We start from the raw sequence: 16528 nt of genomic DNA, 5'->3' as shown, positions 1-16528 counted from the left end.
ATCATTGACAGAATATCAATCAATTAATTAAGAAATCAATCATTTTACAATCAATCATGTAGATCACAATTGTTTTTGAAAGAGGCAAGTTTTGCAATTGCCAAATTGAATTCCATGAATAGCTAACACTGAATAATAAGAACATTATTGTTAATTTTCAAGTAGTGCTAAGAAGATGCACCATTGGGTTTCTTTGGTATCAGCCTTTGATAAAAAGGCACTGCAGTGACGGTCCTAAACGTGTTAATTTGGAAGTCTTCGCGTGGTACAAAACCATCAACCACGGTTCTAAAAGGTGACAAATGGGCGAGACGACTCGAAGTCTTTGTGGAAACGTGGAACATTATGACAGAATAGTTGGCATGCAACTCTCCTCTATTTTGTATGCTTGTCGTCTATTCTTAGAAATTAGGACCGATAGCGAAGTTACATATGGGTAAGTGGCGGTGTCCCCATTGGCAAAATAAGATATGTATTTTGCTATACTATAAAAATTCATTACTATTGGTTTTACAGTTTATCAAAGTCAATGAATTAAACACTAGGGTCGGCCTATTGATTAAAAGAGGGCTCCTAAGGTTTTTTTTGCTGTCAGGTTCAAGGTTTAAATCTTGTACCTTATAGTTGAGAGTAGAAAGGGTGTAAGGAGAGGTAGGAGGATTAGAAAAAAGTCAATGAATTATGGGTAGAAGGAAACTAAACTATGAAAACAATGAGTGAATTTGTGGTTGGCTCTATCAATTTCCCCTCACGGCACTCTTGATAAATATTTTAGATACTTCATTAAGTCATGAGAATGTTGAAAATGCTTTTGGTAATTATGTACAGTTCTTGGTCATTATACATTTTGGATTTCTCAATCAACATCAATTTAGCATATTATCAAGCAAGAGTAAAAAAAAAACACAAAAGATCTTGCCAGTGATAATATATATATATATATATATGTATATATTAAAATGCAAGTTGAATGAGATTTGATATTAGTAGTCATTTAGAGTCAAAGTCATGATATCACTAAAATTGAAGGAGAACGTGATTAAAGTTTAATTATTGCTTTTAGTGTTTTAACCATATTTCTTTCTCTACATTAATGCAGCTGGCTACCTAAAATATATTTTAGAATTGCATTTTATGTCCACAAGATGTGGGCTGCTATAGTGGGCAAACAAAAATTCAAACTGGTAAAAATCTAACGAGTCTCCTGGCCCATTGTTTTGTTTTGTTTACTTTATTGGGTGTTTGGATTCAGAAATTTCCAAGATCAGCATCATCAGCCAGAAATGCTGTTGCCTTTTAAGAGTTGCATGTGATGTAGGTGTGTGAAATTTTAGAGAAAGATAGCTACTAGCTACAATTGACTAACGATTATATATACTTGCCTTTATTAGCTTTAACGACACATAATTATTGAAATGCTAAAATAAATATAATTAATAAAATATAATGATGATAAAGTAATTCTATAGTCAAGCACCATAACAATATGAGGGAGTATTCATTTTCAATTTTTTATGACGATTACACTTTTGTCTTGATTGAATCAATCTCTTGTGATATGCGAAGCAGAGTCCTTAAAATGCGATTTTAATTACTCTACTGCCATGTTGAATTAGAATAACAGAAATGAAAAAATACATATATATAATCGGAATTTTTTTCTGCTCGAAAAATTGTTTGTGGGCTTTTTCCGGCAATAAAATTTTTGCAATTACGGGGCATTTGATAATTTGACGAGAAAGAAAATGTCCAAATAGAGGAATTTTAGAAGTTAATAAGCGGGAGTTATCGAGTTTTTCGGTCGTAACACAACACGTGTGTAAATCCAAGTAGCACATTTTGGATGGAGAGATATTTTGGATAAATAGTCCTTTAATAAATTTGAGCTAATGCATAAATTTCTTATTAAAAAATCTACAATAATAAGCTGTCAATTGAATGAAGAGTAGATCAAATGTGTAGCTAGATGAATGGAAGATGGTATTTTAAGCTTTGAACTCCAACCGCTAATCAAATGATACCAAAGTGAAATCATGATTAATTACCCTGTTAGGATTACGTGGAGTCAGTGCTTAAATTAATCTGCATAAACAAATTAATGCAATATTTTTTGTGCGTACATATAAACAATTTTTTCTAATTAAAACCACACAGAAAATATAAACATTTTTATTGATGTAGAACTCGGAGATTACAGGGGGGATGACTAATCCTTGTATTACATTTACATCTGGAGTTACCATACTTGAAGAAAGTCTCCATTCTAAAACCAGATCCATAGCAGCTTGAATGGTTATAGGCCTAAAACATTGTAACACAAACAAAATACAAATGTTAGTAAATGTTCTCTAAGCATAATTAGTAAGCATTTAAGTTTAATAACTTCTATAATTTTTCGTTTATTTGTTTGCTTGTGTTAAAAAAAAATAATAACTTGAGACTTCTAGTAACTTCCATTGATTCTAATAAAAATATCTTAATTGTTACTATTAATAATAAGATGGAACGTCCGTGAAAGTTTGACGGGGGTGGCCGAGTCCGAGACAGAGTCCCTCTGACCCATTGTGCGTCGTCCCCCAGTCCTAGGTGGCCGTCCTCTCAACAAGCTATAGATTTTCTATTGAAGCGCTCGGATTCATTTGTTCATATCGGATTATTTATAGTGTAAATAACGCTAAAAACATAGGTGCAAGTAATTATGGATAATCAGCCAATTGAATTGTGGTGCCTTATTGCAGAATAAGAAAAAACAGAATGTTATGTGCTCAATGGAAATTCCTCCGTAGACGAGAAGTCTTCAATCCGATCATAACCCAAATTCTGTCATAGCCATTTTCCACACATCTGAATAATGCATAGCGCCATGACTGCTTGAATTGAAGGATTCCCACAACTCCCACTACACCAACACTGAATCCAGGTCCAAAACCGGCATAAAACCATGAGAAATCAAACTCGCTGTGACCTTTGTCGTCAAGAACAGGCCCATTTTCTGTTGGCGATTCGTTTGCAGGGCAGCTGTTCAGGAGTGGCTTCCCACAGAGTCCAATGTTTCCCTCATAGATGGATGGATCATTCAAGGTCTGAAGTTGATTTCCAGATGGTATCGGCCCTGATAGCTTATTGTATGACAAATTCAGAGAGCTCAATGGGTATATACTCGACAAGCTTGGAGGGATTTCACCTCTGAGTTCATTCATCGATAAATCAAGTGTTTCAAGTTGCTTCAAATTGCCAATGTTCTTGGGGATCCTTCCATTTAGATGGTTTTTTGAAAGGTTCAAATTTTGCAACCCAACGAGACCCATTATCTCATCCGGGATTTCACCGACCAAATTATTTCCTGAGAGGCTAATGGATTTAACATACTCCACGTTTTTTAAGTACTCAAGCTCTATTCCTGCCTTAAAGTTTCGCAGTAACGGATCAAGATAAGAACTCTTTGAGAACTGAAATGTTCCTGGTTTAGTTGATTCCATCGCGGTGAAGTTTTTAAAGCAGTGAGGAATAGATCCAGATAAATCATTATGTGCTAGGTTGAGCACTTGAAGATATGGGAGTTGGCAGAGTGTATTAGAGATGCCTCCGTGGAAATTATTCGACTGAAGTGTCAGAAACTCCAAGTCTGATAACCTTTCCCCAATCCACGCTGGTATAGTATCCGCTATTCTATTTTCTCCGAGATCCAGGAACTGCAATCTTTTCAGATTCTGCATTGAAGGAGGGAGCTTCCCATCAAACCTATTTTTACTCAATTGCAGACTAATAAGTTCTCCCAAGTTGCCCAGTGAACCTGGGATCTGACCATATAGGCTGTTACTTCCCAAATGTAGGAAACTCAAATATCGCAAGTTTCCCAAGCATAAAGGAATTCTTCCGGACAAATGGTTGTTGGATAGATCTAAATAAATTAAAGTTCTCAACTTGCACAATTCTTCCGGGATACTACCAGTGAAATGGTTGTGATTGAGGAGGAGATACCACATTTGTACAAACTTTTTATCAACATCAGCCACTGTTGCATAAAAATTTAATTAAAAAAAAAAAGAACAACAACGTCATCCACTGTACTATGTCCTGTAAATGAACTTTGAAAAAGATCCAAATTTTAAATACCTGAAATAAATGAGTTGAGAGATCCCTCCAATTTGTTACCGGAGAGAATTATGCCACCAGTATCATTAGAAAGCACTCCGAACCAGCCGGGTATGGCATCTGAAATGCTCGCATTGTACATATTTAACTCTACAATCTCCTTTTGCGTGCGTAGCCAATTTGGGAACCGGGGCCCTATTTTGACAGATCCCATCCAAATATATTGTAGTTGAAAAGGAGGAACCCAGGAGGAGCTCACGTGTAGAGAGAATAAGTTATCAGAAATGTCCAACCTCTTTAGCTCTTTGAGTTTTGCAAAATGGTGTTCGGATAGTTCACCGGTTAATGCATTTGCACCTATGTATAATCCTTGTAACTTGGTGAGTTGCCAAAGGCTGGAGGGGGTGGTATCATTTAGCCTATTTTTGGACAGTTTTAGTACAGTTAGTTGTGGAAATTGGCCTATTTCACTTGGTATTGACCCTTGCAACTCATTATCACTCATATCTAAACTAGTAAGACTGCTAATGTTGCAAATGGATCTCAATGTTGAAGTATCAAAGTGATTTCGTCCCAGATCGAGGTTAGCTAGAGAGGTCATTTGCCTAAATGTATCATGAACCTTGTCATCTAAATTATTATAGGAAAGATCAAGATCTTGGAGGCCGGTTAAGTTACGCAGCCAAGGAGGCAGGGTGGGGTTGAGAAATTGATTGAAACCAAGTTTAAGGGAAGAAAGAGATGCGAAATTAACGTGTAAAAGATGAGGAACTACAAGTCTACAATTCTCCAAATCTAGTGTTTTCAGCAAAGGAAGCATGTTAATTATGCGGAACCCATCTTGAGCACCCGAAAGGTCTACTCTGCTTAGGGACAGGGTTTCAAGAGAAGAGAGCTTAGCGACCCATCCCACATCATTACTCGTCAAGTTATTATCTATTGGGATGTAATTTGAACTTGAAAAACCAATATCTAAGTACCTTAAATGCGAGAGATTTCCTAAATGACGGGGAACTTCACCAACAAATCCTGCATCTGAGAGATTGAGGTATCTCAAGTCTTTGAGCAATCCAAGAAATGTGGGAATTCGGATTCCTGAGAAATTATTCACGCTCACGTCCAAGTATCGCAGATTGGTCAGATTGACCAAAGATGGACTTAACTGGTCACCTGCTAGGCAAGACCTGCAATGATATGAAGGATCGAGAACTTCATATGTTTCAGGTTGCTCCAAATTGCGTAGATCAAGTTTAACCACACGGCCAGTTGTTCTGTGGACAGCAGTCTCCTCCGGTCCATGATGATAGACGATTGGATTCATCTGACAAGCTATCTTTGAATCGAAGAAGAGATTGTCGTTCACTTTCAATGCAGGTGAAATTTGAAGAATGGGCTTCTCTAGTGCAGCCTAATGGAATTTGGCTGGCGACCAAAATAGTTATGAATAAGGACAAGAACGGTAATGAAGGAGTAGTATCAAGAAAATTCAGATGCCCCATTGGATTTCTTTGGTACATTTTGGTTATTTGATGAAAGGAGGTCAGATGGGTGGTACCATTTATACAAGTGATAAAGCATCAACAGCGGTTGCATGCAATTGATTGTTGAAAATAATGTGATAAAACCCCAACAATTTTTTTTATGTCTTTTTGAAAGTCGACCGTCCGCACCACTTGCTCTTTTATGACGCTGACAATTCTCAAATTGAAAAGTTGTTAGCAAATTTGATATCAGAATTTGGCATGGGCCAAATGATTCTTATTGGGTTGGATCAATTAACCAAAGATTCACCACAACATAGAGTTAAAATTTCACATGTTTTGTTAAGCAAATGGTCTTATGACTGTCTTCATTAAAGCGGACTAAAACAGAAATTACGTCGTCTCTGTTGCATGCTTACTCTTGAGAATCCTGCTTATGCTGCCAGCTCTTAAAAAATTGGTGTGGATGGATCCATGCTTCCTTCTCCAATGAAAACATTCTTTCATAAAACTTTTTTGTAACCTAAACATTTTGGTGGGTCTGAAACCATCAAAAAGTTGCGGAATAAAGAAAAACCAACAGAATCGACAATTCCCAGTGCATTTCAAATCAAGAAAAGCGAAAGAAATCCTGTATATCCATATCATTTGTTTGTTAAATTGATCTTCTGATTCGCATCTCCCCAAAAATCAATTCTGATCCCTTTTTTCTAATATAATTAACATGTATGTTTAATATAGAAGGTCCAATAGTTTTGTTAGAGACATTTATTACAAAAACTTTTACGTAGAGGAGAGAATTTTGTAAAATTTGCGAAGAAAATATAGATAGAGAGTGAATTTTGTAAATTTTAGGAGGGGCAGGAACAATTGCTTGTGGAGGAATAATATTTTTGCGAAAATCTGTTTCATCCGAAAGGAAAAACTATACAAACTTTGAGCTGAGATGAACAACGCCATCCTCTCCTCGAAGAACTCTTGAAAACTATACAAACTTATAAAGGAAAAACTTCCAAATCTCCAAAAAACATGTTCAACGGGACCTTCCCTCAAATTAGTTAGTTCCCAGTCGAAGTAATCTTCTTCTTCAACGGGACCTTCCCCTGCTGATAATTTTTTTGTATTTTTTATATTTTTTCTAATACAAAAAAGAATCGAATTTAAGAAGTGAGAAGAGAATGGAGGATTAAAATCCAGAACTTTTATGTTTTAGAATCTCAACTTTAATGATTAGACGTGTGGATCACTTGAATACATTTGGTGCTAGATTAATGGCTGAAATTCCCCAAGTCAAAGCAGAGGTCTTCCGCCTTTAATACACATGGAGGAAGCAAAATTTGAGGGAAATTTTAGCCCAGCCCATCATCTTAACTTGTGCCTAATGGGCCGGAATGGGGTCCCTTTCTCAATGCAGCGTTAGTAGTTCCGGTGACAATTTGGGTCATTAGAAATTTTGAACATGTTCACATCGCCATAAAAATCAGTTTTGGTCCTCACTTTTGCCGTCTAGATTATTAATGGGAAAATGCTTGACAGGAAGATCACCAAAATTATATATTTGTCAAGTATGCTAAACCTGAAAGGTTGAAATTTAAAAAAAAAAAAAAAAAAAGGTAAAGAACTTGATTGGTTCCCAGGGAAATTATAAAATCAAAGAAATGAGAGAGGATAGTAGTTTCTGGAAAAACTCGAAAGCTAAGTAAGGCCTTGTTTGGATTGCATTTTTCTAAATTTTTTTGTAGAAAAATTACTGTAGCGATTTAATATATGTGAGGTAAAAAGGTGATTGAGAAATGTATTTACAAAAAATGTAGAAAAAATTGCTGTCCAAACAAGGCCTAGTTTACACGTACATGATAAATGACTAAATTGTAATTAACTTTTTCTCTTATATGCCCCTAAATCATTGGATGAACATATCAAGATGATTGATGGTTACAATAGTTTAATATTATAGCCCCTAAATAATTGGATGAACATAAATTGAGTATGCCGTTACCTCAAATTTAAAGTTTTTTATAGACAATATAACACCCAACCAACCTTTTTTATTATTTTTATAAAAAAAAATGTTTGGATAAATTCGATTTCGATCACCACTACATATTAGACATATCTTTAGAATCATGAGTCGTTTTTGTACAGATCGCCCAGCAACTGAGTTAACTTATATTAGTGCCAACCGAATTTTTTATCCATTTTCTTAAGGGCCAAGAATAGGATGACGCATCATAATTAACGCTACTGAAACATCCCAAGCCTTGCTTGTGGGTTACGAGGGTTCCGTTCTATGTTATTACGACGCCGTATGTACATGTTTACAATATTATCCATTAATAAAGAAAAGTAAAAAGAAAATAACTCTGTCATGCAAAAACAAACTCAAAAGATGGAAGTTGGGCTTTTAATTTTTTTTTTTAAAACTAGGTATAAGAGAAGGGAGGACATTAGGCCTACCAAAAAGGGACGATATCATAAGCATATTGGTATATTACACTTTGACCTCATATATATATATATATATATATGTATGTATGTATGTATTGTACAATTTGCTCTATATGATGAGCGAAAAATCAGGCATAAGGTTCCAAAAACTTCAAGGAATAATATTAATCTCCACAAACATTGGCTGCGTAGAAAATAGTACCCTTTTAGGCCTGAATTTTGGGCACCTAATGGTAGGGAAAGTGGCACAATTAGCCCACTAATCATAAAATTGATGTTTAACAAAAGTTTGAAACAAGGTTAGTGCTATCAAACAAAGTTTGAGATTTTCTTTTAATAGAGTTTGTAATTTATTAGTTACTTAAATGATGTACATATGAGATAACAAAGGTGATTTGGAAATATGTTTAGGAAATAAAATAAAAATTATTTCAAATAATTATTTATCCAAATTAAGATAGTGGATTGCTAATTATCTATTGTCTACTAACTTATAAAAAAAAAAATTATAGTGCAGTCAATATGTTTTCACAAAGAGATGTTCCATCCCAAAGCGATATACCTTATTAACTGCCTATCGCTGGGGATTTTATCATTAAGAATCATAAGCAATGGTGGAACATTATAACAAGATTTTAAATTCCTGAGCTTTTTCTCTGCAATTGCACCTCACCTCTCTCCTTAAGCTTTTTGAAATTGATTTTTTTTTGGTCAAATTGCCCTCATATAAGAATCTTAAGCCAAATTATTCATATACTTAAATTTTTTATATCGCTTCCTTCTCATATTTTTCATAGTAAAACATGGGATTAAATGTTAAAATGCTCCTTGGGGTTAAGTGAATGTTCAAACTACCTCCTTATGATTTGAAAATTCCCTATTATTTTTGTTAAAATGAAATTGGTAGTTTTTCTATTGAATTGCCCTTCAAACCATATGAGAACTATAATTTTAGAAAGCTTTTAGGGCAAAAATAAAAGGTAACGCAAAAGGTTCTCTCCAGCTGCAGTCTTCCTCGACAGCTGACTGTGGTGGTGGTGCAGGATGCCGCTCTACCATGTGCTGGGATGGTTGTTCTTGCGCTAACGCCATTGGGTAGCAGAATTGCATCAAAATTATACTCGGAATTCGGATTTCGTGTACATTGAGATAATTTATCCAAAAATAATTGGAGAGTGAAAAATCAGGCCAAAACAGCCACGATCTTCCTTCTCTTTTCCTACTTAATTTACCATCAAATTTCAGAGAAATAGAGGACTCGATGCTACTGGAACCCAATACCATCATTAGAATAGCACTGGAAAATTCCTTCCTATCGTTAGCTTTAATTTCAACAAACACCATTTTTCTTGATTTGCAAATGGCATGAAAGCTTTATGGAGTTTCAATATGAATACCTAAAACCCTTTCGATTTTCTGATGACTATGACCATATATATGCTTGAAAAATAGTAGTGGAAGCGTGCATTTGTTTTATATGTGAGTTTTTGTTCGGACAAATGGACAATTTCGTCCCTAAATTTTTTCACTAGTACTAATTTAGTCTCTAACTTTTATTCCTAACTAATTTGATACATGAACTTATTTTGCGATTTCAATTAAAAACCTCCGTGGCGGTACCACTGCCTTAAATCAATTTGACTCCTAATTGATCAATTAAATAACCTGACTTATGGGATTATAACAAATCAAGTAAATCGTATAAAATTTCACAAGATTAATCTCTAAAAAAGTTTTATCTAGTGATATTTTACACAATTTAAAAGTTTTATCTGATAATTTTTACACAATTTACTTGTTTTATTACAATTTCATGAGTGACGCTCCCATAATGTTCTTGTTTAGTTAATTAATTAGGAATAAGATCGATTCTAGATAGTGGTGCTACCACGAAGATCCTTAATTAAAATTACAAAATAATTCAAATATCAAATTGATCAGAAATAAAAGTTAGGAATTAAAGCGGTACCAACAAAAAGTTCAAAAATGAAATTGGCCATTTTCCTTTTTGAAATCCAGGTAGTTCTAATTTGGCCAGGGTTGTAATATGGTTGGAAAAGACAAACGGCAAAGGCATTCTCGAGGAAAAAGATGACCATCTTCTAAAATTGCAACTTTAGTCCTTAAAGAAAATTGCATCAATACATTTTCACTTAATAAGTGATAACTAAATTACCAATCTAACTTTTATGACTGCGAAGTACGAGAGAAATTTAAACATTTCACTCTAGTTAATGCTCTGTTTGGATTCAAGAGTTTTTCAAATATTAAATTTTTTAATATTTAAAAAATATCTCAAAATATATTCTAAAAACTCTTCTACTCTTAAATATCCCAAAATATTTTCTAAAATATACTATAAAAATTCTGCTACAGTAAAATTTTTAAAAAATATCCCAAAAAATAGCTAATTCAAACGGATTTTAAACTACAGAGAGTTTATATGAGCATCCCTTTGACCACAAATCATTTTGGTATTTAATCCTAGAACATGTAATTAAGAACAAACGTTTCCTTTGCTAAATCAACTGTAATTCATGAGAATATAACCCATCTATTAAGCATCTTATCCCATGGCATCTTCAAGTTTAGACAACATTGTTGGGTTGCTCCAACTGCTGCGTTTGGATGGTGGAGTCATACAATTCCTCCAAACGTTTCAAATCCTTCAGGACGCTTTCTTGCATGCCATCATACCTCAATGATACGAATTCGACCTCCACGATCTTCAACCTCAAGACCATCAAGAAAATTCCAGCCGCAACGACGAGGAAAGTATGAAAATGGAGACCAAATAGACTCACAGCACATTCCAAGCTTGCAGTAACAAGGAAATGAAAAATCCCAAAATCAGTGCAGCGCTGGACGTTCGCGAGATTCCCCAGCCAGGCAATAGCCAAAGACAAGAAAGATAACATGAGAGGGATAGATTTGGCTTTGAAGTAGTATTGGACAAAAACAGTTCCCAAACATCCCAGTATAATTTCGAAGATTTTTCGATGTTTATAAACGTGTGCTGCCATAGATGATGATCCCTCTAATTTCTTCAACGTAGAAGCTAACCGTAATAGGGAACTTGGAATGGATGCATGAACCAATATCATGCTCAAAAGTGAATCCCACAACCTTGGCGATTTAAGAACAGATAAAGTTGATAGCACTAGAGCTTGAATGAAAAACCAGAAAATTGTATGACGAGGATACATCCTTAAAGGACCAGCAAAACCGGTTAAGAAGTTTCCCATGGCCTGAGAATATTTGAGTCCCTGAGTAATTGGTTTTGAGCCCACTAGCAGCCATAATACAGCAGAGACTAGCACCGCAGCTGCCATTGCTGTGTTCCATCTGTGTCCTGAATTTGTAAAGTATGCCAAAAATGCCAAAGAAGTTAAAGGAGTATGAACTGTCGTGAAACCTCCATTAAAGTTCAGGAAAATTTTGTTACTTTGAGAAGTTTTAAGTGTATGATCATGCTCCAATAGAGGTCGACAAAGGAATGCATAAGTAGCTGAACAACTAACTGATAAAACAATCCAACACTCCAACAATCCACCAATCCAATACTCAACCAAATCAGATACCGGGATGATTGCTCTGCGTAAAGCATATATTCCGGTTGTTGAGAAAACCAGGCTGACCAGAGACCAGAAGGAGAAGTACCAAATTGATGAGAATTCCATGTGTAACAAGGAACAAAGGGATGTTTAGGTATAGATCTCTTTTCTGTTTACACTTTCTTTTTTTTGGTTTTTGTTGGGGGTGGGGGTGGTGGGGGAGGATATTGAGAAAGCAAAAACTGCAATGAATCAAAGCAGAAAGAAGATTTTGACGCAGCTATCAGCAAGAAATTAGTTTTTTAACTATATGCTACTTTATTAAGTTGAGCTGTTGGGTGCCTAACAAAGTTGACGGCAAAGGCAATCCCATTTATGACTTGTGGTTAAAATGTTCCTGAGGAAACGAATGAATGAAAGCTGAAAGAAACTGCAGCATTAGTATTTCGATCAATCTTTATGCAATTTCCATGAAAAAATCAACAAAGTCTTTTTACAGAAATAGCATAAAGCTGTTGATTGCATGAACAAATTTCGACTTAGTTCTGAAAATTTAAGGTAGAAATTTAGTCTACAAAATTTTATTAAGAATTAATTATAGGACACAAATTATATTTGCTTGTGTGAAAATAATATTTAACTGATTATATAGAACATTAGCTTTTGAGCAAGCAAAGATGCACGAGACATTAAATGAGTTTTCATTAGACTCTAGTGAGTACATTTATTAGTAGTATATAATAATTAAATATTCAAAATAAGTATACATTTATTAAATAATTAAATAATTCACAATCCCTTTGTTTTTTTTGTGGTGCAATAATTCACAATGTTTATTTCTAACTTGAACAACTTTTTGGTAAATTAAAATTTAAACTTTTTCATTGAGCTGTAATCATTGTTGAATAGTATACCAAAAAAATTTTAAAGCAATACCTACAAAACTATAAATAGAAGGTTCTTTAAATTTTAGATATTGTAACTCCAAAATTGAACCATGTTTTACAATAACAGTTTAACCATTCAACACAAAAGAAAAAAACAATTGCGGAATTTCTGTGGGTAAGAGACAAGGAAAATCTCTTAGCTTTCCAGAACTTGACAGTATTTGTACAGGGATCTCAACATCTTTTTGAGAAACTCCTAGGCAGCATACAAGGAAGCAATGCTTCAATTAGGTAATCTTTTACAGTAATTGCTACTTGCAAGTGATAATCCATGGCATTCTTTTACTTTCTTCTTTCTCCTCTCACCTAGGTAATTTTTACAAAAATTAATTCTTGTAATACCAAAGTGAAATCATGATTAATTACCTAGGTTAGGATTACGTGGAGTCAGTGCTTAAATTAATCTGCATAAACAAATTAATGCAATATTTTTTGTGCGTACATATAAACAATTTTTTCTAATTAAAACCACACAGAAAATATAAACGTTTTTATTGATGTAGAACTCGGAGATTACAGGGGGGATGACTAATCCTTGTATTACATTTACATCTGGAGTTACCATACTCAGAATGTAGCTACATAAAGACACAATAAAACTAGTAATCTTCCATTCTAAAACCAGATCCATAGCAGCTTGAATGGTTATAGGCCTAAAACATTGTAACACAACAAAATACAAATGTTAGCGCTCGGATTCATTTGGTCATAGAGTATAAATAATCCTAAAAACATAGGTGCAAGTAATTATGGGTAATCATCCAATTGAATTGTGGTGCCTTATTGCAGAATAAGAAAAAACAGAATATTAAGTGCTTTTTGTACATATACTTACTCAATGGAAATTCCTCCGTAGCCGAGCAGTCTTCAATGCGATCATAACCCAAATTCTGTCATAGGCATTTTCCACACATTTGAATAATGCATAGCGCCATGACTGCTTGAATTGAAGGATTCCCACAACTCCCACTACACCAACACTGAATCCAGGTCCAAAACCGGCATAAAACCATGAGAAATCAGACTCGCTGTGACCTTTATCGTCGAGAACAGGCCCATTTTCTGTTGGCGATTCGCCTGCAGGGCAGCTGTTCAGGAGTGGCTTCCCACAGAGTCCAATGTTTCCCTCATAGATGGATGGATCATTCAAGGTCTGAAGTTGATTTCCAGATGGTATCGGCCCTGATAGCTTATTGTATGACAAATTCAGAGAGCTCAATGAGTATATACTCGACAAGCTTGGAGGGATTTCACCTCTGAGTTCATTCATCGATAAATCAAGTGTTTCAAGTTGCTTCAAATTGCCAATGTTCTTGGGGATCCTTCCATTTAGATGGTTTTTTGAAAGGTTCAAAGTTTGCAACCCAACGAGACCCATTATCTCATCAGGGATTTCACCGACCAAATTATTTCCTGAGAGGCTAATGGATTTAACAGAATCTATGGTTTTTGAGTACTCAAGCTCTATTCCTGCCTTAAAGTTTCGCAGTACGGGATCAACAAAAGAATTGTTTGAGTACGGAAATGTTCCTGGTTCAGTTGATTCCATCGCGGTGAAGTTTTTAAAGCAGTGAGGAATAGATCCAGATAAATCATTATGTTCCAGGTTGAGCACTTGAAGATATGGGAGTTGGCAGAGTGTATTAGAGATACCTCCGTGGAAATTATTCGACTGAAGTGTCAGAAACTCCAAGTGTGATGACCTTTCCCCAATCCACGCTGGTATAGTATCCGCTATTCTATTTTCTCCCAGATCCAGGAACCGCAATCTTTTCAGATTCTGCATTGAAGGAGGGAGCTTCCCATCAAACCTATTTTTACTCAATTGCAGACTAATAAGTTCTCCCAAGTTGCCCAGTGAACCTGGGATCTGACCATATAGGCTGTTACTTCCCAAATGTAGGATCCTCAAATATCGCAAGTTTCCCAAGCATAAAGGAATTCTTCCAGACAAATGGTTGTTGGACAGATCTAAATAAATTAAAGTTTTCAACTTGCACAAGTCTTCCGGGATACTACCAGTGAAATGGTTGTGATTGAGGAGGAGATACAACATTTGTACAACCTTTTCATCAACATCAGCCACTGTCGCATAAAAATTTAAAAAAAAAAAAAAAAACAGCAACGTCATCCACTGTACTATGTCCTGTAAATGAACTTTGAAAAAGATCCAAATTTTAAATACCTGAAATAAATGAGTTGAGAGATCCCTCCAATTTGTTACGGGAGAGAATTATGCCACTAGTATCATTAGAAAGCACTCCGAACCAGCCAGGTATGGCATCTGAAATGCTCGCATTGTGCATATCTATCTCTTCAATCTCCTTTTGCGTGCGTAGCCAATTTGGGAACCGGGGCCCTATTTTGACAGATCCCATCCAAATATATTGTAGTTGAAAAGGAGGAACCCAGGAGGAGCTCACGTGTAGAGAGAATAAGTTATCAGAAATGTCCAACCTCTTTAGCTCTTTGAGTTTTGCAAAATGGTGTTCGGATAGTTCACCGGTTAATGCATTTGCAGCAATGTATAACTCTTGTAACTTGGTGAGTTGCCAAAGGCTGGAGGGTATGGTATCATTTAACCTATTATTGGACAGATGTAGTTGAGTTAGTTGTGGAAACTGGCCTATTTCACTTGGTATTGAACCCTGCAACTGATTATCACTCATAGATAAACCAGTAAGACTGCTAATGTTGCAAATGGATCTCAATGTTGAAGTATCAAAGTGGTTTCCTTCCAGCTCGAGGTTAACTAGAGAGGTCATTTGCCTAAATGTATCATGAACCTTGTCATCTAAATTATTAGCACCGAGGTCAAGATCTTGGAGGCCGGTTAAGTTACGCAACCAAGGAGGCAGGGTGGGGTTGAGAAATTGATTGAAACCAAGTTTAAGGGAAGAAAGAGATGTGAAATTGACGTGTAAAAGATGAGGAACTACAAGTCTACAATTCTCCAAATCTAGTGTTTTCAGCAAAGGAAGCATGTTAACTGCTAGGAACCCATCTCCAGCATTTGAAAGGTTTACTCCTCTCAGGAACAGGTACTCAAGAGAAGAGAGCCTAGCGACCCATCCCACATCATTACTCCTCAAGTTATTATCTATTGGGATGTTATTTGAACTTGAAAAACCAATATCTAAGTACCTTAAATGCGAGAGATTTCCTAAATGATGGGGAACTTCACCAACAAATCCTGCATCTGAGAGATTGAGGTATCTCAGGTCTTTCAGCAATCCAAGAAATGTGGGAATTTGAATTCCTGAAAAATTATTTAAACTCAAGTCCAAGTATCGTAGATTGGTCAGATTGACCAAAGATGGACTTAACTGGTCACCTGCTAGGCAAGATCTGCAATGATATGAAGTATTGTAAACTTCATATAATTCAGGTTGCTCCAAATTGCGTAGATCAAGTGTCACCACACGGCCAGTTGTTCTGTGGCAACCAATTCCTTTCCATGAACAGCAGTCTCCTCCGGTCCATGATGATAGACGATTGGATTCATCTGTCAAGCTATCTTTGAATCGAAGAAGAGATTGTCGTTCACTTTCAATGCAGGTGAAATTTGAAGAATGGGCTTCTCTAGTGCAGCCTAATGGAATTTGGCTGGCGACCAAAATAGTTATGAATAAGGGCAAGAATGGTAATGAAGGAGTAGTATCAAGAAAATTCAGATGCCCCATTGGATTTCTTTGGTACATTGGTTATTTGATGGGTGGTACCATTTATACAAGTGATAAAGCATCAACTGCGGTCGGTAATGTTTGTAGGAAGATGACAAAACCACAACAACTTTTTGATGGTTATATGAATCAGTTGCATGCAATTGATTGTTGATAATAATGTGATAAAACTCCAACAACTTTTTTATGTCTTTTATGATGCTGACAATTCTCAAATTGAAAAGTTGTTAGCAAATTTGATATCAGAATTTGGCATGGGCCAACTGATTCTTATTGGGTTGGATCAATTAACCAAAGATTCACCACAACATAGAGTTTAT

The 16528-nt window shown here is 35.6% G+C and overlaps 2 protein-coding genes across 4 annotated transcripts; both read right to left on the bottom strand.

The window, feature by feature from the left end:
* Positions 1 to 2178: 2178 nt before the first annotated feature.
* LOC113782899 (receptor-like protein EIX1) lies at positions 2179 to 16212 on the bottom strand. Of its 3 annotated transcripts, XM_027328849.1 has the most exons (4): positions 15670 to 16212; positions 14711 to 15108; positions 13361 to 14610; positions 12988 to 13178 (listed from the first exon to the last, which is right to left on the bottom strand). In XM_027328849.1, exons 1-3 carry the CDS (start codon positions 16206 to 16208, stop codon positions 13361 to 13363), a joined length of 2187 nt encoding a protein of 728 aa, XP_027184650.1. In that variant the 5' UTR covers positions 16209 to 16212; the 3' UTR covers positions 12988 to 13178. The 3 variants fall into 3 exon arrangements, with proteins under 3 accessions (XP_027184649.1, XP_027184650.1, XP_027184648.1); XM_027328848.1 differs by lacking the exon at positions 12988 to 13178 and adding an exon at positions 2179 to 2301 and having other exon boundaries at positions 14711 to 16212; XM_027328847.1 differs by having other exon boundaries at positions 14711 to 16212.
* Positions 2766 to 5416, bottom strand: LOC113782636 (receptor-like protein EIX2). Its single transcript, XM_027328511.1, has 2 exons — positions 4117 to 5416; positions 2766 to 4015 (listed from the first exon to the last, which is right to left on the bottom strand). Exons 1-2 carry the CDS (start codon positions 5414 to 5416, stop codon positions 2766 to 2768), a joined length of 2550 nt encoding a protein of 849 aa, XP_027184312.1.
* Positions 16213 to 16528: the final 316 nt, after the last annotated feature.

Source organism: Coffea eugenioides, chromosome 9 (genome assembly GCF_003713205.1).
Source record: "Coffea eugenioides isolate CCC68of chromosome 9, Ceug_1.0, whole genome shotgun sequence".
Classification (NCBI taxonomy): domain Eukaryota; kingdom Viridiplantae; phylum Streptophyta; class Magnoliopsida; order Gentianales; family Rubiaceae; genus Coffea; species Coffea eugenioides.
The sequence above is the reverse complement of the archived record's forward strand: the minus strand, read 5'-3'. Positions and strand labels throughout refer to the sequence as shown.

Coding starts and splice junctions, on each gene's coding strand:
- LOC113782899 (XM_027328848.1), bottom strand. CDS start 16,208: ATGGGGCATCTGAATTTTCTTGATACTACTCCTTCATTACCATTCTTG. Junction 14,611..14,710: donor TCTCAACTCATTTATTTCAG/GTATTTAAAATT, acceptor TTTATGCGACAG/TGGCTGATGTTGATGAAAAG.
- LOC113782636 (XM_027328511.1), bottom strand. CDS start 5,416: ATGAATCCAATCGTCTATCATCATGGACCGGAGGAGACTGCTGTCCAC. Junction 4,016..4,116: donor TCTCAACTCATTTATTTCAG/GTATTTAAAATT, acceptor TTTATGCAACAG/TGGCTGATGTTGATAAAAAG.